Here is a 23,279-nt window from a genome sequence, read left to right as displayed (position 1 = left end):
TCATTTCAACAATATTAAATATAGGTTTAAAACAAATTTAAAAATTGATATTTAAAGTAAATACTTAGTATTTTATATTTTCTAAGATAGGATTACCTGATATTTAATTATTAATAGTGAAAACAAAAGATTCCACGGTAAGAAGACTCCTCTGGTAAATGCGCCCTTGAGCAAACCTTATTTGGAGTAGAATTACTTCATTACTAAAAGTTTCTTTGTATAGTATTTAAAGCGGAGAGCGATACTATGTGTATGTATTATATATATAAGATATTGAAGTCTAATAGCTAAAAAGTTTGGGCTCAAGGTACAGGTATTATAATTGTGTGTATGTATACATTTTATAATAATTTGCTTGTTAGGCAGTGCTTAAGTAAGGTCTACAGTAAAGGATATTAAGAATATTATTAACTAAGATAGATCAGTTCGAAATAGCTAAAAAGCACACAGGTTAAAAGTTAAGGTTGCAGTTTCTTTAGAGAATTAATCTACACTTTCTGCTACCAAATTATTAATTTTATAAGAAAGTCATACCAGAAAAAATACGGCTGAGTCGTAGAAGTAAAAATAAATATAACAGAGAACGATATAGTTAATTTCCTCGGCGTTGCATTCTATCGCAAAAAAAAAAACATGGGACTGTTTTGGGCGGTTTGTGTCCAATGTGTTTGGGCATATAATATATATTATGTATGTAGATAGAAATTAGCAAGACAAGTATTAAAACGATTAAAACTCAACAAATTTGTATACCCGTTACCCGTTAGAGTAAAAGGTATTTATTTACTTAAAAAGTATTTATTGCATTAAGAGCGTCAGAATTTTAATGGAACATTATACTCTGTAATGCTCATACATCTCATAGTTAGGTTTACTATGGCTTAAAATACTATGGTTTAAAATACTTCCTATTAAAATTTCTTAGAACAGAAGAGACTAAGTCGACTAACCAAGTCGGGACTATCTGCTTGGCTATAATTAAAATTTTAAATGAATACTGTTTTAAACAATGTTCGTCGGTTGGTAAGGGAAGGTAATTAACATAGTCTATCGCTTATGGTAATGTTAATTTCGCATCCCAATTTAGGCGCCGTACGGCAAACAGTAAAAAGCTTCTTTGAACCGATTCCATGCGATTCGAGTACTTATGAATCCGACGGGCTAGAGAAATTATAAAAGTTTTAGTCCTGTAAGGATGATAAAATTCCTTCGACCACCGTTTTATTAAACCTAGCACACCCCTAACTTAAAAACTAAACATAAAACTAACTAAAAAATTTAAGTTTTGGATCCTGAAGAACACCAAGATCGTCAACCCGTGTTATTCTGTTATTTTCTGTTAGAGTGTAAGTTGCGTTGATTGGGGGGAAACGACAAAAGGCCATAACTTTACACTTGTAATCATTTAAGTTTAGTTATACCGTATTTTAAAGCTGTCTCGATCCAATTGTAAGTCCCAAATGCATGAAATGGCAAGAAATGCAGGCATCAATATTCTAGAAAAATGTGAAAATTTCTCGCTCGCACTTCTACTGGCTGAGTATTGGTACCTGATTGTCGGGGAACTCGACTTTAGCATTCTCTCTTGTTTTTATTGATATTTTCTGATGTATTAAGACAATTCGTATATTAGCGAGACTTATTAGCGAATTCATATTGAAAACGATGTGCTTATAATGCGGGTGCCAACTGAAAGAAAATTTTATATTTTTTGTAACAATCAGAGAAGATATGGCTTTAATCAGTATAGTTTGCTTTAAGTGCAGCTTCCCCACCAATGAATAGCCTTTTCTAACCTGTCCAGAAAAATTTCACGGCTGAAACAACTTTAAAGAAGTGCTTTTTCTTGCTGTGTAAATAATAAGTCGGATGGTGGTAGTTTACTAATATGAAATTTATTGATGATTCTTGGCCTTTCTCCTCACTTTCCACTTCTAGTGGCGTTGCACACTTTCTATAATAATTTTTTTCTATATTCTTTTCTATCTCTCCCACTCCTTCGTTCATACGAGTAGGCAGTATCATAATAACATGTGTTGTGTTAACTAACATTCAAAACACTCAATTAATTCAATTCAGTACGCGAACTTTCAAGAGAGAGGTAATAATACGACTTGTATGGTGGCAGATAATTACCATGGAGTGCGTACGTTAGCTACACGCACGATGTTGCACGATTCCGAGATCTTGCTTATTATACGATCAAGAACGATGACCATGTCGTTGACGGCTAGATTAGTGGGCGGTCGCCCGCCCGGTCGATTTGTGGCCAGGCGTGAGAGCTACCAGGTCGCATTCGTTCAGTTAACATCTTTTATTTTTATTTTATTACTAGTCGATTGTGTCGATTGTCACCAGCAGTGCTCTAAGGGAATTCTTTCTCGCTCTCCGCGAATAAATAGAGTATACAATCTGCCGCAGGAAAACCCTTCCGAAAGGAAATGCTATAGCCCAATTTACGAAATGTGATCAATATTCTTGGGATCAGTTTTTGCCCGAGAAAATGCTTGCACCTACAGCGAAGAAGCAAAGTCCTGAGCGTAATATCTTCAGCTATTAGAATTCTGTGATATTTAATTTTTATATACAAAGTTTAAACTAAAAAGTTTTTAATTTCTATTTGTTACAGATGGCTGGTTGTTCACGAACCCTAATATTATTGGCAATACTTGTAACTGCGTCTGCATTCAAGGTAACATACCAAGCTGAATCTGTAAAAATAATAGCTTTATTTCAAAAACAAGAGAACGCTTTAGTCGAGTTCCTGTTACTTATTCTGTTTCGGCATATCGATAGAAATTGGCAAACAAAATAATACAACTAAAACAAAAATGGGCGTATCAAACAGCATTTCAATAGAAATTTATAAGAAAAATAAAAAACTTACAAATTTTTAAAACATTTTTGAAAAATTTGGGCGTGACAGTTTTAGCTGACTTGTGGGCGTTATAGTGGGTGTGGCAGCATGGGTTACTTGAGCTGCGTTTATGTCTCTGAAATCTACACGCTTAATCTCAACTTTCGACTAACCAAGTCGGGACTATCTGCTTGGCTACAAAAAAGATTTCAAATAAATACTTTTTCAAGCAATGTTCGGCGGTTGGCAAGGGAAGGTAATTAACATTAGTCTATCCCAATTTAGGCGCCGTACGGCAAACAGTAAAAAGGTTTTTTGAACCGATTCCATGCGATTCGAGTACTGCTGAATCCGACAATTGACAATAGACGTAGTATGATCTAAAAATGTAAGTTTTGGCTCCGCAAGAACACCAAGATCGTCAACCCGTGTTATTCTGTTCTTTTCTGTTAGAGTGTAAGCCGCGTTTATTGGGCTGAAACGACAAAAGGCCATAACTTTACACTTGTAATCATCTAAGTTTTTCTCCCCACTTTTCGCGGCGTTACAACCTTTAATACAATTTTTCCTTTTCCTCTTATCCTATCTTCTTTTCTATCTCTCCCACTTCTTCGTTCGTACGAGTAGGCAACATCATTATAACAGGAGTTCTGTTAGCTAACATTCAAATCATTCAAATTAAAATAATTGGGTTTTGACAAAACATACCGGACCCCTTGAACGTATGCGATATACTTTCAAGAGACAGGTAATAATACATTTTGTAGGGTGGGAGATAATTACCATGGCTGTGCGTACATTAGCTACACGCATGATATTGCACGATTCCGAGATGTTGCTTATTATACGATGAGGGAAGATTATCCTCGTGAACTGTGACCATGTCGTTGACAGCTAGAATTGGTGCAATGGTCGTGCAGGTTGTGCGCACTTGGAGATCGTTTATATACTTGTTGTTCCAGCCACTTCAGATGTGATGCGTTGATCTTCTTCCATCGATTCAACTTTTCCGGATTGTCGGCGATGCGATTGTTCTCGGATGCGGCGTTAACCACTCAAAAGTTTATTTGGTGTCTCGAAGTGTGCATTTTTGTAGTCCCTTGTCGCTTTTGACTGCAGCATCCCATATGTCCTCGAAGTGTGGAGCCCCAGTCAGAATAAAGTCCCACTCAGTGGGTCAAAATTCATGGATTGATTTTCCGCATCGGGTAATTAAGTGATGCAATAAATCTATCCGTGGTGAGATCTGATTCCACTTCGACATGTATAGCCTTTGTGGCAAAGCAAACGAAGATTGCTAGGTGGTAGGCCTTAATGGGAGGCTTACCACGGATGTGCAAATAGACGTTGTAAAATCTATTCCGAATCTTGAAAAGGGATAGACACCGAGACAGTGTGATACGGTCCTTGGTTTCCCCAGTAGCTGTTTTCGAGAGTTGGTCTATAGCGACGAAAATGTATGCAGGACTTGCGCAGTCCCTTGCGTTCACTATCCAGAACTGTTGTCAAATTAAATTGTCGAGCGTCATTGGCCCGGTGATTTGGAGATGAAGACGGCGAACTCTGATACAAAGGGATCCTTAGCTGGGAGCAAGGCAGGATGCCTTTCGGTCGACTGGGTAGTCTGCTAGGTAATCGGAAGAGACTAAGATTTTCAGCTTAGTGTGAATCAGATGACCCTTCAGGACCGAAAACATCTCTTGAGCGAAGTGATTTCTTTAAATATTCCAGACGATGCAATGTAGCGCTCGCTGCAATTATGCTGGCGTTGGCGACGGTGATTGAAATGTGTTTACGGCGTCGCTGAACACCCAACGATGAACACCCAAACGCTGATCAGAAGGCAGCGATGATACGAACCAATTTTTTAAATTCCTTCAAGTAGTTGAATACAGGTCGTTTTTACGGCAAAGGCTTCTCTTCCCCAGCTGCACAGTTTCCATGTTACAGTATCCCAGTCACAGTATCAATGTTGATGATATTGGCGTAAAAACTCAGGTTCCTTGATCCATATCGATCGTTCCAACTCGGCGATGGTGCAGTCTCTGGACAGGATATTAGCCGGGCTACAGTAGGTAGGAACATGTCTCCAGTGACAATTTGACGTAGTTTCTTAAATCTCAGCAATTCGGATGCCGAAAAAGGTTGATAATGTGATTCAGTGTTGGCGATTCCAATGTAGAACAATTTGAGATTTGCACCATAGAGGTTGGCTCTCTGCCTGCAAAGATTCTAATGATTTTTTGTTAGAGATTTGCTTACAAATGTGCTCCAAAAATTCTAACTTGGACAGATAAATAGAGAGATACTTTCTTGATGGGAGCAACTGTGGACTTAGATGTTATTATCTATACCTTGGCTAGACCATCTGATCCGAGTTTGCAAGCGTGGACTCAGCATTCATACGCTCTGATGGAGGCGTCACAGAAGATAAATTGGAGACAAATTTGTGGTATTGGTACAGACACCAACGACGTAAGCGACATGCAAGCTATATGAATGCCTTGGGGTACTGACTAATCCCTATGTAATTTTTGTAGCCACAACTCCTTTAGAATGATGATTTTCGCCACGTTGATGATGGGAGTTACTAATCCGAACAGATCGAACAGTAAAGATGCTACGGACAAAATTGTGCGCTTGGTAACGTGGTCTACACTTGGCGACAACGAAAACATGTGTGTGCTAGCCAGTATTTCGTCGTCCAACTGCAAATTTTTGATTGTAGCGTCATCGACAATATTCCAGTGATTTAAATACCAATCAGCTATTCTGTAGAATCGCTTACTTTTGATTCGATTTAGCCCTCTACTGTATCTGCTCCAAAAGGAAGTCATACACATAGAACGACGATTAATGACTGTGAAGTTGCTTATACTGCTGGGCAGTTAGGCTTGAGCACGTAGTGGTGCGGAATATAATAATGCTTGATGTTTAACTGTGGATGACTTACGAGACGAGAAAGGAATCTCTGCCTGGCGATGTCGAATAAGGCTCCCAGAACGATAGGTTCATCCTTAAATGGCAGTCGTAGTTCCAACTGCCCATCTGAGTTGCACCGTACCGTTTTTATATAGAAATCCTAACAATTTTGCTACTCCGGCGTAAGTGTATTCTCGCGAATCTCTACATGATCGATGAGCCATACCCTTTCAATTTGTTTTAGAGAATTTCTTCTATTGTCATAGATAAGTACTGATGAAGTGTTCTGGGATGAGGTAGAAATCGACCAGACACTATCCAAGTATTGTTGTCTGGATCCTTTTCTGGCAGAACCTTTCCAGTTAATTTAACTTGGCTAAGGTATCGAAGAAGGTTTCCATGCCAAAAGGCAAATAGATGCGGAGAGACTTGTAAAAAGATTTTCGACGAGGAAATGTAAATTTCCGATTCTGGGAATTGGGTCACGAACAATTAATGAGCCTTTTGCGTTTGTGTCTCACCAATGCTTCGAAATTGTAGGTTGCTCTTGCTCCGTGACAGTCGAAGCAGTACTCTTACTATTTTGTAGCTTCAAGATACATCCTTGGCCAGGATGGGACAATCAGACTGATGTTCCGTGTAAGTATGTGTGACTGCATCCGAAACTTGCTCGCCTACTCGGGCATTCCGTTATCAACTAACTCCAGGAATGGAAAACTGGATTAAAAAATAACAAATAACATAAGAAACTTCCTGCATAACAGAAAAATAATTTTCTCTCACACTTTGAATTCACTACCCATATCTAACGGAAGCTTGCATGCATCTCTCAAGGATCTCCAATTTCGATCATACATTTTACAAGTTGTCAGACATAATATGTCTACATATAGAAATTACATTTATCGCGTACGCCGAGAACCACTTCTTATAATTGATTTTAACAAAATCTACAACATTAACTTTAGAGTAAACAACATAAATTATAAAGAGAACTAGTACTCATAATCAGGGGCATCCTTATCTCTACATATCTCTACCAAAATTCAAGCACTGTCCCATTTGCAAGGAACACAACTTCACTTGCACCACAGATTGCGATAACATTCAAATCCCAGCTGTAGGGTCTCTGGACTCTTCGGAAAATATATAAACAACAAATATATTTGGAACACCCACATAAATACCAATGCACTACCTACCAGTGCTTAAGCAAAAACCTGAACATAATAAAATGTCTGTCCTGCCTAAAATTCAACTGCATCTCATACAAATTACTTAACGTTGTAAAAGCAATAGTCATAGCTAAAATATCTATTCCTATGAGGACACTCACCCAAAATCATATTAAACAAAATTAAAAACACAATTTTACTCCACTACAATAAATAACTTACACTTCGAAGACAATATTCCCACTACGAAACTGATACAGAACTAATACGATAACTAATAAACAGTCAAAATGCCTAAAAACCGTATTTTCTCCAAAAACACACCAATACAAAAACTCGTGAAACACCGAAAACTCAAATAAAAAATACAACCAATTATAGACAGCACGTTTCAAAATCGATCTAATAATTAACTTAAGCTAACCATAAAACTATATATATTTTTAATTTTTACTACATTTTTATCGAACGGAAACAATTCTAGAGAATCTAGAGAATTCTGCGAATTAATTTACATTTCATCATTTATTTAAATAAACATTAACATTGTAATTATAATGCTTCAGCATGACAAATTTAATATAAAGCAGAGACATATAATATAAAGCGGCGACACGGCCATCCTGACTAGCACACGCCCTATTGTTTTACAAAAGTTTTTCTTTTCGCTTTTATTATATCTTTTATGAGATAGCAGATTATGTAGTAAAAATATAATTAAAAGCAATTTATAAGTATTAGTCAGGTTGTTTGAGCTTATTATTATTTTCCTTCACTTCTCAATGACAGAAGTGATGTGGATCATGTTTTTTTTTTTATACTTGAATTCGTTATACAATTTTCAACAGCTGGATTTTCAATGTACACTGACATTCAGGACACCAACCAAAACAGCCTTTTGCCACACGTCGGCAGACATCTACCAAGCCAACACATTAACTCGTGTGCCTGTAAGCACTGCCAACTCCATAATGTGCACTGCCAAAGATATAGTGTTTGAACCGCAAAAGTCAATAGTGTCTCTAAACAAGTTTTTCTCTAAAGTCTCTTTCAACATTTTATCGTCTCTTTCAACGATTTGGCGTCTCTTTCAACACCTTTTCTAGTTGGAATCCACGAACATGTCTGTAACGTCTCTTTCAACGTTTTCACTCTCATTGGAATCCACCAATGCGTTCTCATTTCACATATCCAACTCTCCGGGAATCTTTTCTGTCGGCATACTTCTCAAGGCTTCCTGAGAATACTTAAATGTTCGCCTATTAACTAAAGATTTCAAGACATAATGGTCTTCATCCAGCACCTCTGCCACAAGGAATGGGCCTTTAAATTTATTGTCTAATTTGGTCTGATGTCTCTCCGCATTTCTGAGCAAAACATAATCGCCGACTTTTAAATAATTGATTTTAGCTTTATTTTTATCTAACCTATTTTTATCATACCATGCGTTGTTTTGCATATTTTCTTTGGCCATTTTGTTTAAAGGTCTTGCCTGTTTCCCAATTAACAATTCCAGAGAAGTAGATTTTGTTATTCGATTTACAGTACAATTTATAGCTTGTTGAATTTCACATATGGCTTCTTGCCAAGAACGCTGACTACTTTCGACTGCAGTTAACATACGTTTTAAAACGCTCATAACGGGTTCTACCTGGCCTTTTGCGCGACAGGCGCCTGTTGTAATTAAGTGTTAAATTTTTTTTTGCATTGAAAAGAATTCATTTAAACTTGATCGAGTAAAAGATCTACCCTGATCTGCAATGATTCGCGATGCTACACCAAATATGGATATTGCTGATTTGAAAGCGTCTATACAACTTTCGCTGCTCATATTTACTGTGTGGTACAGATAAACAAACTTAGTAAACGCATATACATATCTGGTTGCCCGTAATATCAATATGTATCGTATACAATGGAATATCTACTTTAGGTATGGGATGAAGTTCAATTGGCAACTTAAGTCAATTTGCAAGTTTTACAATTTTGCACAAATTTTCGGAAGTACTTAGCCATATTTTCAAACCAATAAAATTCGTACATTTTATCCAAAGTTTTCTACCACCTAAGGTGCACAACCGCTTCATGAACATGATTTACTATTGACCATCTGAGTGGTCTGGGGACAACAAGGAGGCACCGAGTTTTTCCATTTCTCTGGATTTAGTGATAAAGCATTTTTGAGCTTAATTCATAACTTTGTGCAAACTTTCTCCGAGTTCGTTGTTTTGAATTTTCAAAACGATAGCTTTTGTAAAAGACTGCTTAATCGTTTTGGCTAATAGAGGATTACGCGAAAGAAAATCAGCAATTTCAGTACCTTGTCTATATTGGATATAAAAATCAAAAGATTGCATATACGCCCACCAAAGGTGAATTCGTGGCGTGAGATCAATTTTACTGCATGTTGCTTTTAGCAAATCACAATCAGTAAATAAAGTAAAATGTCGTCCATGTAAATAATGCCGAAACTGTTTCATTGAATTGTGTACCTAAAGTTTTAAGCTCGTATGAATGATATCGAGATTCGGTAGAAGATGTTTGCTTGCTATAAAACTCGATAACATGAGGCTTATAGTCAATTTTATGAAGAAGAATAGCTCCATAGCAATCCATACTAGCGTCAGTGTGCAACTCAATGGGATATTGCGGGTCAAATATATTAAAACTGGCTCATCTGTCAGTATTTTCATAACCTTGCTCATGCTCTGGTTTCCATTCGAAAATTTTACTTTTACAAGTAAGACCATACAACGGTTTCATTAACTCTGAAAATTTTGGCACAAATTGCCGAAAATATGATGCAAGACCAATAAACTGTCTTACTTGGGAAACTGAATGTGGAGGAGGCAATTTAATTAATGCTTGCATTTTACGTGGATTGGGTCGAATTTGTCCCCCTTATCTTGAAAACCAAGATATTCGACGCATTTCTTTAGAAACGAGCAATTTGCGATATTCAATGAAAACCCAACTTTAAATAGAATTCTTAAAACCTTTCTTAATTTTTCAAAGGCTTCTTCTTTAGTTTGTGATACTATCATAATGTCATCCATATAAACAATAAGTTTATGCAAGTTCACCCAATGCTTTTATTACTGCACGTTGAAATACGGATGGAGCATTTTTAAACCCGAATGGCATGGTTAAAAATTCGATTTGGCCCTCCGGAGTAAAGAATGCTGTACGTTCAATAGAAGTTTGGGTGAATAAGGATCTGTTGAAAACCGCTAGCCATATCTAAAGATAGAAAAGTAACTAGCGCCGCGTAGCCTAGATATTTGGTCGCTTATTAGCGGCAAGGGGTAATTTTCGGCAATGTTGTGTGCATTTAATTCACGGTAATCCACGCATAGTCGATCAGAACCCTTTTTGTCTTTAACTAGCAACACGGAACTGGCAAACGGAGAACTTCTAGGATGAATATTATTCCATGATAACAATTCATAAATTTGGAAATCCCCTAATAAATGAGTCTGCAAATTCATTCAAAATGTCTTTTAAATTTAATCTATCCACATCAGACAATTCGGTATTACTTTCAGAAAGATCGGCGCTATTATTCAAAGCAGAAAAGTCGTACACAAACTTAGTCTTAAAAGTTCAATCTTTTCAATAGTTATTGTAGCTCCAAGATTCTGATTTAAAATCTCACGCCCAATTATTATTTTATAATTAATGTAATAATTAATTAGAAAAGGACTTCAATCTGGTATTCTAATTATTAGCGGAATTTCGATAGAATTTGTAGTGTGCTAGTTACGGTATTATTTCCAATGCCCCTTAACACTACAATGTTGTTGATGCGTGTGCCCGGCAGTTGGGAAGATGCAGATTCCTTCACAAGCGAGCACTCAGCTCCAGAATCGAAATAAAACGGATGAGATTAGGGTACCAATTGGCTCTGCTACTCTGCTGACACAAGTTAACACGCTTCTCTTCGTTTTTGTTGTAAGTTGTTTATAGTTGTCGTGCAGGGCAATTTGGTGAAATGTGCCCAGATTTTCCACACTTGTAACACGCTCCATTCTGTCCATCAGGCAGACGCCCAGCACTTGGATTAGATGCATGTTGGCGTTTAGAGTTGTTTTTCCGTGAAAATCTGCGATTTTGTGTCCCATTTTTCCGCAAAAGTGGCATTTTACATGAGTCATTTTACGCGCTTTCTTGCTTGCAGAATTTTCCAGTACAGATTAATCCCTTCTTCTGGCAAATGAATACGCCCGCAACTCATTTTGTAGCTCGTTGCGTGTCTTGATAGTAGTTTGGCCATAAGTGTTGTTATAAGTCGGTTGCCATACACAGAAAGCCATTCGCCGTCACTGGGTCGTCCGTTCAAGACACTGAAGAATGATGTTGCTGGGGTCTCGTTGCCTTCAAATTGCTGCAGAGATAGTTCTTTGATCTCATTCCAGAAAAGCATATTTGCGAAACCCAATTAGAAGGACCTCCCCTTCAAAGATCTGCTTAGTGCTATTAGCAAGACACTGCCGTCCAGAGGATTTTCAGCTGCGATGAGATCGACAGTACCGCACCAGGTCGATGCACAAGATCCAGGGGAGTCGTGATTAAATTTGGGAACGGCAGCAGTTTTGGGTGGATTCTGTGTTGACTACGCGCCTCTTACTGCAGTTAAGACTTCAATCAAATTGCGATGCTGTAGTTCTAAAAGTGAACACAAACGGTCTTCGCTGATGGCTTGGTGTGGAGGCGATCCCACTTCTGTTGTCGGATCAAGATTATTATTACCGTTCACATCGATACCATTGACGCGCGTTTAATAGGCAGTGACATGCTTACACACACTTCTTACAGTCATGTCGCGCCAGAAGCAATAGTTGGCCCAGGCATCGAACGGACCCAATTCTAGAGAATTCTGCGAATTAATTTACATTTCATCATTTATTTAAATGAACATTAACATGGTATAATGCTTCAGCATGACAAAGTAGGTAGGAGTAGGTTTTCGAGCTGGTGCTCTTTATTGATATTCAAAACGAACTGCTTAGGAGCTAACAAAGGAAAAGCTTCATAGCGGCCTCTGCCAATGTGCAGAGCTTCTGCCGGCTATGTGAGAGCTTCCGTCCAAATGCTTGATCAGCAATTTGACTGGTGCTGGAGTACGAACAATAAGTCCGGTTAACTTAGTTAACTACTCCCCCCTCAAGATAAAGGCCGGCCTCGGCCGACCCTATTTGGGTGAGGACTTCCTTCAGTTGGGCCGCGGATCTTTTGGCCCTTGTGGCTCACTGGTAGGTTAGGCCGACACAGATAGGAACTTGGGGAACTTAATTATGAAATGCAATATGTTAGAAAGATTGTAAAACTTTAACAGACGCAACGGACAAAATTTCCCTTATGGGGGTGTTGGTGGGATCCTCAACCCAAACTTGCTCCAGATCTGCATGATCCAAGATGCTTGGACAGACTACGTTAATTTTGGCGAGTGCGATAGTAAGCATCAAATTCTGTAGTTCCATAACAATAATCCAATTACGAGTTAGTAAGAACTCGAATAGGTGGCCTGAATCAACTTGCGCATTTTTAGAAAATTTCAAAATTTGATTGACGGTGGTTGTGAGTTCGTTAATGCGAACTTGTGTTCTAGTATTAATTTCGATCTGACTATTGTGCGCATCAACTAGTCGTGCTTCTGTGAACTTTATCTTTTCCAAATCTTCGGCGTCAGGTGTCCCAGCGACAACCTTTAACGCAGTTCCCAAGAAGTCTAAGCTCCTGGCAACTCTGTGATGGACGCTCAACGAGCTAAGCGTATCACGGAGATGAGCGATATCAATGCTCAGAAGCTTTCTCATGTGGGACTGGGGGAACATATCGAGCATGCTTTCAGTTTCATCAACTACTCGCCTATACTCAGAGAGATTAGCTGAGTGTCTAACGTAGGCATATTCCTCCCAGACCAAGGCCGTCGATGACGGGAATATAATTTGCTTGCGAATAATCACTAATATAGACCGATGTCACTGCCAGAAGACAGAGTAAAAGCATTGGAAGCGACCTGTAAAATTTGTGGTTGATTAATACATGTTCGACTTAGAGTTGCCCACCACCAATGGATATAAAAAATTAATGCCGAGTGGCTCTAAGTAGTGAAAACTATGCCGAGTGGCTAAGGGTAATGAAAAATGTAAAAAACTTATGCCAATTGGCTATAAATAATAAAAATGTAACTGAAAACTTATGCCAAGTGGCTACAAATGTAAAAATGAAAACAAACCTCCGAGGGAACTGAAACTAGGCTCTGCTCGGGTTACCTGAGGTTGTCCTTGTGGACCACCCTCCCTTTAATTAGGACTGTGGTCCCCAAGTCTGCCTCGATGGTCTTCTCCTTACATAGAAGCGTTTTCTCGGTTTCTTGTAAAATTTTATGCGTTTTTGATTTTTTCGTGGACATCACTTTGTGGATCGTCCAGATCTGCCCGCATGACCTCAGCCGGTTTCTTGTTGATGACAGAGTGGATGGACTTGTTATATCTGGCTGTGGCCACCAAGATCAATTCCACCGTGTCACTTATGCCTTTGTCAATTTGTAGGCATCTAGCGAGCTCGATTAACGTGCTGTGGAATCGCTCGACCTCCACGCTCCGTTTGAGACTCTATGTAGGGGCGGTGCATTCGAGATGCTGACGCCGAAATGGTTTTCCAGCATAGCCACTATTGTTTGCGATTTCAATGATTGTTCATTGTCGCAGTAGATGGCTTTGGCTTTGGGGAACACAATTATTAACTGTAGCAGGTGGTTTTAGATACTCAATGGTTCTAGATGTAATCGGCTGAACCATGGCGAATTTTGAAAACTTGTCCACGCAGGTGAGGAAGTATTTTTCATCCGTGGAGAAAATATAGATGTGTAAAATTTCTCCTTCAGCTCCTGTTTCTTTGGATGCCTGTCGTACTTCGCTTTGGCGCAAGTTTTGCAATTGGCTGCTATTTCGCTCGCCAATTTGATCATTTTCGGGAAGTAGTATTCAGAGAGTACCTGCTTCATGTTTTCTTGGCCGACCTGTGAGCTCTGTTGTGCTCGACGGTGAGGATTTCTTTTCTCTCGTGGACCCTATTTTTGCAATGCCAGAATCTCGTGGCTGGAAATTGTCGCACCACATCGTCCAGGATTAGCGTCAACGTTTGAAGATCACAGTGGAAGGCGTTTACACCGTTAGGGATAATGATGTTAGCGAGTTCCTCTAGCAAAGTTTGTTTGCTCGAGAAATTGATCGAGTGTCGCCTCTTATTCCCAAATAATATAAAAGTGCGTTTCCAAGGGGAACGCGCCTCTTCCAATATTATCTGGTTCTGAAAGCAATTCACGGGTTTGTCCGTTGACTCGATAGTGTATGTGAGCGAACGTTCGCTGTGGATTTTGGCCGCACACGACTGTGGTTCTTGGCCATCAACAACGCTGAGTTGTTGCCTGGAAAGTGCATCTGCAACGACGGTTTTTTTTTCCGGGCTTGTAAAATATTCGTGCGCCGGACTCTTCGATGCGTGCTTTCCACCTCTTGATCTTGGCGTTCGGATTGGATTCCGATACCGCAAACGTCAAGGGTTGGTGGTCGGTAAAGATGTTTATTTCTTTGACCGCATAAAAATAGTGTCGCAATTTGGCTAGCGCCCAGACTATGGCTAACAGCTCCCTTTCATTGGTAGCGTAGTTAACCTCTCTGGCGCACAGGGTCCTAGAAATCATTGTAATAGGACGTCCCTCTTGGGACAGCACTGCGCCAATGCCATAGGCCGAAGCGTCTGTCGTTAGATCAAACGCCTTTTTGTAATCGGGGTATCTAAGGATGACGTCCTCAGACGCCAGAATATTGCGTAGTTTTTCGAAGGCACGTTGCTGCGCTTCGGAAAATTCTACCTTGATACTCCTGGACCTGTGTCGGCTAACACTCCCGTTCTCGCCCTTCAGTATGTCTGAAATGGGCCTCGCTATTGATGCGAAGTCTTTGATGAAGCATCGATAATAGCTGGCTAAGTCCAAGAATGACCTTACCTCAAATACGTTTTTGGTTTCTGGAAATTCCTTTATGGTCTTAACCTTTTCTGGGTCAGTCGCCGCGCCATTGTTGGTGACGATGAACCCCAGGAAGCTCACGCTTTTCTTAAAGAAACGTGACTTTTCTGCCGATATTCTCATGTTAGCATAGTACAGGCTCTTCAGAACCCAATCTACGTGCTTGACATGGGCATTTTCATCTTCTGAAAAGATGATGACGTCATCGACGTAAACGTAGCAGAACTTGCCGATCTGCTCTCGCAGAATATCGTCAATTGTCCTCTGGAAGATGCTTGCAGCATTCCTGAGTCCGAATGGCAATCTTCGGAACTCATACTTCCCTCCGTTCACTGAGAATGACGTTTTCTCACGGTCGCGTTCGGCGAGTTCAGTAGTTCATGAATTTCGCCGTTGACGAAGTCAGCTGCTCCCATGGGATATGGGTATAACTTGGCATAAATGGACTCCTCGTCAATCGTCCGGATGGTTGCTACCACCGACGTATTGTAAGGAAGAGCCTCATTAGGATCAGCAAAAGCTTTTTTCCTATTCCCGAGCATTTTCAAAAATGCACCCTTGATTAAGGGCGGTGCGTAAAATTGACATCGGGGCAAGTGTGAAAGTCAATTTGCTCTGCTTCGGAGCCCCATTTGAGCTGGCCGGAAGCTAGGCAAAGCGACGCGCCGGCCTGTTTTAACAGGTCCAGGCCAACGATCGCGTCGAAGGAGGTAAAATCTAGTAAGAAGTAAGTAATAGTAGTAGTAATAGTAAGTAGTAAGAAAAAGGTAGCTTTAAGGTTAATAATAGACACAAAACATTTTTTCGTGATTTTGGTCACACCATGAATCGAATGGATTGCAAATGGGGACTCCACCGGGCGGACGCCTTTCAACCTCTTAAATGGTCGGATGAAATTTTTTGACGCGCCCGTGTCAACCAGCAGTTTCATGTTGATCCCCGCTACTCTTCGTCTGATGACGGGTAGCAGAGACTTTCCCCTTTAAAATTAATGGCATCCGAGTCATACTCTAGGATGGCATCATTGTCGACTTTAACCGCTGCACTGGAGGCTGCGGTGGCATAAGTCTTGTCCGAATCATCAGCCTGGGCTACATGAATGACCCTTTGCCTTTTAGGCGGGAGCGAGCGGCCAGACGTGGCCGGCTTCGATTTCGAGTAAGCTGGGGCGTGAGATGGCTGCATCCTGGACAATGAGGGGTCAACGTCCATGGGTTCCGGCGTGTTCCCTCGAGCCATTCGGTCGCTACGTGGAGCGGAGTGCACCTGTGCTATATGCTGCTTAGTAAAGTGCGAGTTCTTCCCGGCACTTCCCTGCGAGCCGGTTTGTGGGGGGGCCTGCTGGCGCTCCTGCACTTTGGGATACTGCCTACGGTCCCTATTCTCTTGGCTTTGTGCAAACGAAGTTGCGAAGGTGTACCGCTCGTGGTTGGACTCCACTTCTTGCGCCAAGGCGAGTGCTGACGGCATGTCTTTCTGCTTTGCCGCAAATAGCACATCCGTGAGGTTGCGCCTGAGTCCCGCGACGAAAACTCTCAAAGCGTCATCCCGGAACTTCTCACATAGAACCGCTGCTGCCGACGCTTCGTAGGAAATGGTTGCGTTCTTGGTGAGCAAGTTGAGTTTATTCTCAACCTCGTCATAATACTGAAGGAGTGTAAGGCTTCCCTGTCTGAGGGTGCCTAGCTCTTGCTCGATAACGTGTATCGGGCGTTTGTCGCTGTATGTAAAATCGAGACGACTTATGATCGCATCGAAATTCAGTATGGTCCCAAAGGACGACAGAACTGCATCAGTAGGGCTCGTGATGATAACTACAGCCTGATAGTGTCGCGAACTATCCTCATATTTTCTGAACATATGGTAGGCGGCATTTGCCGCTTGCCGCCAGGAGGCAAGTCAGCCTCCCTGCGTTGACTTTCTAAGGCTTGCTCTTGTAACGCCCTTATGAGAGTTTTAATCTGTTCTGCTTCGAGAGACATTTTATATGAAATAAATGCGTTAGCTGGGATACTTTTACGTACAGAGTTTTCTGTAGAATCGTCCCCTTCGGACCCTGAGTCGATAGCGTACGGTTTCGAATTCCTATACTGTCGGAATGAATTGCTCATGAGAAGCTGAGTATATAAACGCGAGGGGTCGCGGGGGCTGAGTCGGCGTCTAATAACATTGGCCGAGGGCCCGTTCAGCGAAGCCGTAGGTTCGTCCAGCAACGATAAGGTGAGGGGTTTGCGGGGAGCTTGCATCCGCTAAGCCAAACAAATATAATATATTTGTGAATTACATTTATGTGCTAGTATTGCAACATTTAAACATTACAGCCGCTGCGCTGAAGAAGTATTTAATATTAATTGACCTTGCGGATATATTTAATTTCAAATATTGATTGACTGTGCGGGTTATATTATTCCACCCTAGTGTGTTACTTGGACACTGACGCAAAGATATATGGACTTACAATTTATATTCTATTGTGTGCAATTCGTTCCACTTTTGCATATGTCTGGACACTGTCGTTTCACTTGAACTTGAATTCTCTGCACTAGCCCCACAGCCGTCTCGGGCCTTCTTATCGCTGCCCCGACACCCGATACAGCAGCGCATGCATTCCGTTTTTTTCATTTTATATATCTCTTTGTCTTTGCTGTTACGATTTGTTTGTCATTTATATATTAGTTTGGCAAATATCTCCCTTCCGTCTTTTTGAATTCTTTTGAATTTCGCGGCTATTTACAAAGCGCTACAGAGTATCTCGTATCTGGCAATACTATACATAATGTGAAAGGTCTTGACATAACCTAGAAAACGACGCTATGCATGATTAGTTTGTATATTGCGTTCAACAGTTATAGACGTGTAAACATGGAGTTCACTAACGCCGAAATTCGCGCTATTTTAAAGTTTTCCTTCGTTAAAGGCAAATCCGCTAGAGAAACGTTCCGTGAGATTAATGGTGTTTTGGGGGATGGTACTCTATCACTTCGAACCGCGGAGGAATGGTTTCGACGATTCAGAGCCGGTGAAAACGACACCATGGATAAGCCAGCCGGCGGAAGACCTGTGACGACAAATACCGATCAAATCATGGAATACATCGAGTTAGACCGGCGTGTGGCATCTCGTGACATCGCCCAGGAGATGGGAGTTAGTCACCAAACCATTTTAAACCATCTGCAGAAGGCTGGATAAAAAAAAACTTGATGTTTGGGTGCCGCATGATTTGACGCAAAAAAACCTTCTCGACCGAATCAACGCCTGCGATATGCTGCTGAAACGGAACGAACTCGACCCATTCTTGAAGCGGATGGTGACTGGCGACGAAAAATGGATCACATACGATCACATATGGTGGGATTGGAAGGGAATCAGACGCTTTATTCTACCATCTACTGCGAACAGGCGATCGACCAGAAGCGTACAGAATTGGCCAACAGGAAGGGTGTAGTGTTCCACCAGGACAACGCCAGACCACACACTTCGTTGATGACTCGTCAGAAGCTACGGGAGCTCGGATGGGAGGTTTTATCGCATCCACCATATAGCCCGGACATAGCGCCAAGTGATTACCACCTGTTCCTGTCCATGGCGAATGCCCTTGGTGGTGTAAAGTTGAACTCAAAAGAGGCTTGTGAAAAGTGGCTGTCCGAGTTCTTCGCAAATAAGGAGGGGGGCTTCTACGAGGGAGGTATTATGAAGTTGCCGTCTAGATGGAAACAGATTATCGAACAAAGCGGCGCATATTTGAACTAAATCCGATCACTGTAACACTTTTTATAAAGCATTGAATAAAGAGCAAAAAAAACGGAAGGGAGATATTTGGCAACCTATTATGTGGGGGCTGCCGGGGGGATCCCTCGCCGCAGTCACTGCAGTCATGGGAAGATGACTGTCTTCCTTTAACTACTGGCCTAGAGACTCAGATAGTTGGGGTGAGTTATAAAAAATAACGGAGGCCGGAGTAGGTCTTCGAGCTTGTGCTCTTTATTAATATTCAAAACGAACTGCTTAAGAGCTAACAAAGGAAAAGCTTCATAGCTTCATAGCGGCCTCTGCGAATGTGCAGAGCTTCTGCCGGCTTTGTGAGGCTTCCGGCCAAATGCTTGATCAGCAATTTGACCGGTGCTGGAGTACGGACAATAAGTCCGGTTAACTTAGTTAACTTGCACATACATACATATAGTAACATATCCATTATTACACCCACAACTCCCCATAATAAAATTATAAGCAACATACACTAGTATAAGCTCATATACACACATTAATGTATAAACACAAAATATCTAAGTCTAAGCACAAAATGTAATCAAAGAACGAGAGCCCTTCGATTAACCTTGGACACAGCGTCATGTTCCAAAGCCACTCTTTCTCACAGATCGCAAATCATAAACATAGACACTTGTCGTCTTATCATAAACATAGACGCTTGCCGCCTTTATAAACACAGACTCTCGTCCCCTAATCATTTGCATTCGACCACTTGGCGAGCCAACTGAAATAATAAACTTTCGCGATCGGCGCCTACGCCTACGCACTTGTCCCAGGATTCTCCAATTACCCCTATTCTTCAGAAGACTCTCTTCTAACAGGAAAATAGAGGTTTACAACCCAACTCTCTTAAACTTCGCTCTTTGGCTTCCCCAAATTGCCTATAAAACAGCAAGCATGCCTCCATGCAGAAGTTCAGTACTGAGTACGTTATCAACCGCGATAACACCGCTTAAGCCAATTTAAGTTTCCAATTTCGTGATAATCAAATGGCTCTAGTTCTTTACATAAATGGAATTAATAAAAAGGTTTAATAAATCATAAAACTCAATCGTGTGTTTTTTTATCAAACCCTCGGTCTGAATTCGTAAATGGTAGGATAAGCAGTCGGTAGGATAAAAAGAAAAAGTAATACGACTCGTTTACAAATATCAATCTAGTGACAAAAGATCCTTGTACGACCAAGCGTATCTTTTAATGATTGAACCACGCGAATCGGCGCTAACTGAAAGTAAATCGTAATACAATAAACTCTATATATCCGCAAAAGAACTACGTATAATCGGTGGTTGTCACACAATAGTCAACCTACTGCATACGATTAATAAAAGTGTAAAAACAAAAAACCAAAAGGCTCTACAGAAACAAAAATCAATCATGGCAACCGAACAAATCCAACTATTATCAGAATCCCACTTGAATCAAGCCTTGAATCAAATTAGGCAACCTTCATTCAGTGGAGACACCCAAGAGCTCAGTGCCTTTATACGAAGGATAGAGTTCATACTCCAACTGTATCCAACAACGGACCCCAGACAAAAACATGTATTCTTCAGCGCAATAGAGATGCAGCTTGCAGGAGATGCCCAACGAGTGTCACAATTATATGGAGCAACAACCTGGCCCACTCTAATGAACGCACTCATCAGCGAATATAAAACGCAAATATCATGTGAAGAATTACTCCGTCGCCTCTACAATACTCCCTTCAACGGAAGTATCCGTAAGTTCGTCGTAGAATTAGAAACCAAATCATTCACAATATCAAATAAGCTTATGTTAGAAAATAACGTTAACAACACCTTATTATACACAAATACATTAAACAACACAGTTAAAGATGTGATCATGAGAAAATTGCCCGATAGGTTTTTTATGACCCTTGCTAGACATGACATAACGACAGTATCTAAACTCAAACAAATTGCACAACAAGAAGGTGTATACGAAATAACCTTTAATGACCGAACGAAACACCAAAATAACTCCAATCCAAATCCACCCCAAACTTCTAAGAATAAAGGAAATTATCAAAATTTCGCGAATTATGTTATGCACAACACAAATAAATCAAATCCCAACAATAATTCAAAACGTGTTGTATCAAACCAGCAGGTTATGCATGAATTTAAGCAAAAGCTAAATCAGGGTAGAGCCCAGAACCCTTTAAATTACCCACAACAAAATAGTAAGGCACCAAACCCTCCCGTCAAACGGCAGAGAGAAAGTGCTAGTGACCAATACAAAATGGACACAAGCGAAAATTTTCTTCAACCAGCCTCGGAATCAGAAAGCGATCCAGAGGAGTAGGTAATCCATTCCTAAAAACTAAACTAAATAACATTACTCTCAAATGCCTAGTAGACACTGGATCGTCTATCAATATTATGAAACAAAATTTCTTTGATTTCCCAATAAAATTCTCTAAAATGAAAGTCCACACTATAAATGGCACTATAGTATTGAACCAAATCGTTTCATTGCATTCAAGCAAACTTTGTCCGACTAAACAAACATTATTTATTCACAATTTCTCAGAAAAATATGATTTACTATTAGGCAGAAACTATTTAGAGTCAACCAACAATCAAATTAACTATTCAACACAAACAGTCAACATAAATGGCTACCCATTTAAAATGTGGTACGATCACATCCAAACAGATGAGTCAAAGGTGAATGAGTACCCCAAGTCATCTAACCTAGAGGAAACCCCTCTACGTACTCCAAAAAAGGAGAAAACCCTCCGTAAAATTAAGCGGAAACTCCACTTAAAACCAGATGAGCCAAAGCCATCTAATCCGGAAAAATCCAAGACTACCAAGGAGTGTCCCAAATCTACTGAATCGGGAAAACCCTCTTATTACTCCTTACATAGAAGTAGCCCTTCTAGTAACATCCTCTAACTACGCATTAAACGACGAGTTAAGAGAATCCAACGTATTCAGATAAAAACATCTAAATACGGAAGAAAGAGAACAACTTTCACACGTTTTGCTCGAATACAGTGATATTCAGTACAAAGAAGGTGAAAATTTGACCTTCACAAGTACGATTAAACACTCTATTCATACAAAGCACGAAGACCCTATCTATAAAAAACCATATAAATACCCCCAATCACTTGATCAAGAAGTTAATAAACAAATCAACGAAATGATAGAACAAAAAATAATTAGGAAATCGAAATCCCCCTATTGTTCTCCAATTTGGATTGTCCCAAAGAAAAGCGATGTTTCTGGCAAACCAAAATTTCGATTAGTCATAGACTATCGTAACCTCAATGAAATAACCATTGACGACAAATTCCCTATTTCCGTAAGGGACGAAATATTAGACAAGCTTGGACGCTGTCAATATTTCACAACTATTGATCTACCTAAATGTTTCCATCAAATTCAAATGGACCAACAGTCAATACCCAAAACCGCATTTTCAACAAAACATGGACATTACGAATATACTCGTATGCCTTTCGGTTTGAAAAATGCACCAGCAACCTTTCAACGTTGCATGAATAACCTTCTAGAAGATTTAATCTATAAGGATTGTTTAGTCTACTTAGATGATATTATCGTTTACTCCACTTCACTAGAGGAACACATAATGTCATTGAAAAGAGTATTTGATAAGCTACGATCAGCCAATCTAAAATTGCAACTTGATAAATGTGAATTTCTAAAGAAAGAAACAGAATTTCTCTGTCACATTATCACGACAGACGGTATAAAACCAAACCCTAACAAAATAAATGCAATTGTTAATTTTCCTATCCCAAAAACTACAAAAGGAATAAAATCTTTTCTTGGACTCTGCGGATTCTACCGTAAGTTCATTCCCAATTTTGCAAAAATATCAAAACCCATGACACTTAAATTGAAAAAAGGAGCAATAATTAACACAAAAGATAATGACTACATGTCCGCCTTCGAGAAACTTACGTCCGATCCAATCCTAATATACCCTAACTTCGAAAAGAAATTCTGATTAACGACAGACGCAAGTAATATAGCTATAGGCGCTGTACTATCCAAAGAACACAAACCTATTTGTTATGCAAGCAGAACTCTAAACGAACACGAACTTAACTATTCAGCAATAGAAAAAGAACTATTAGCTATAGTATGGGCAACAAAATATTTTAGATCTTACCTATTCGGTAGAAAATTTGATATATTAAGCGATCATAGGCCACTTGTATGGCTAAACAATATAAAAGACCCTAACATGAAGTTACAGAGATGGAAGATTAAACTTAACGAATACGATTATAATATCCAAAATCATGTCATCATGTCATCATAATATCCAAAATCAAATTCAAGAAAACGTCCTAGGAGAAGATAATCCAATCTCCCTTCCCACAGCAGCTACTATACATAGTGCATCAGAAGATAACCAAAATCAAATTCCAATAACAGAAAGGCCCCTTAATTATTATAACAGACAATTCGAATTCATAAAAGACAATTTTGACGACGTCCAGATAATAAAATATTTCCATAAAACTAGAATAAAAATC

The 23,279-nt window shown here is 39.9% G+C and overlaps 1 protein-coding gene across 1 annotated transcript in view; it reads left to right on the top strand.

The window, feature by feature from the left end:
- Positions 1-286: 286 nt before the first annotated feature.
- Positions 287-23,279, top strand: part of LOC26526554 (aminopeptidase N) — a 154,004-nt gene continuing 131,011 nt past the window's right edge. The window contains exons 1-2 of the mRNA XM_026976730.1: positions 287-313; positions 2,630-2,692. Coding sequence (XP_026832531.1) covers positions 2,630-2,692 — 63 coding nt within the window. The 5' untranslated portion in view covers positions 287-313. The remainder of the gene's footprint in view (positions 314-2,629; positions 2,693-23,279) is intronic.

The sequence above is a fragment of the Drosophila erecta genome, unplaced genomic scaffold (genome assembly GCF_003286155.1).
Source record: "Drosophila erecta strain 14021-0224.00,06,07 unplaced genomic scaffold, DereRS2 tig00000021-arrow-pilon, whole genome shotgun sequence".
In the NCBI taxonomy this organism is placed as follows: domain Eukaryota; kingdom Metazoa; phylum Arthropoda; class Insecta; order Diptera; family Drosophilidae; genus Drosophila; species Drosophila erecta.
The sequence above is the reverse complement of the archived record's forward strand: the minus strand, read 5'-3'. Positions and strand labels throughout refer to the sequence as shown.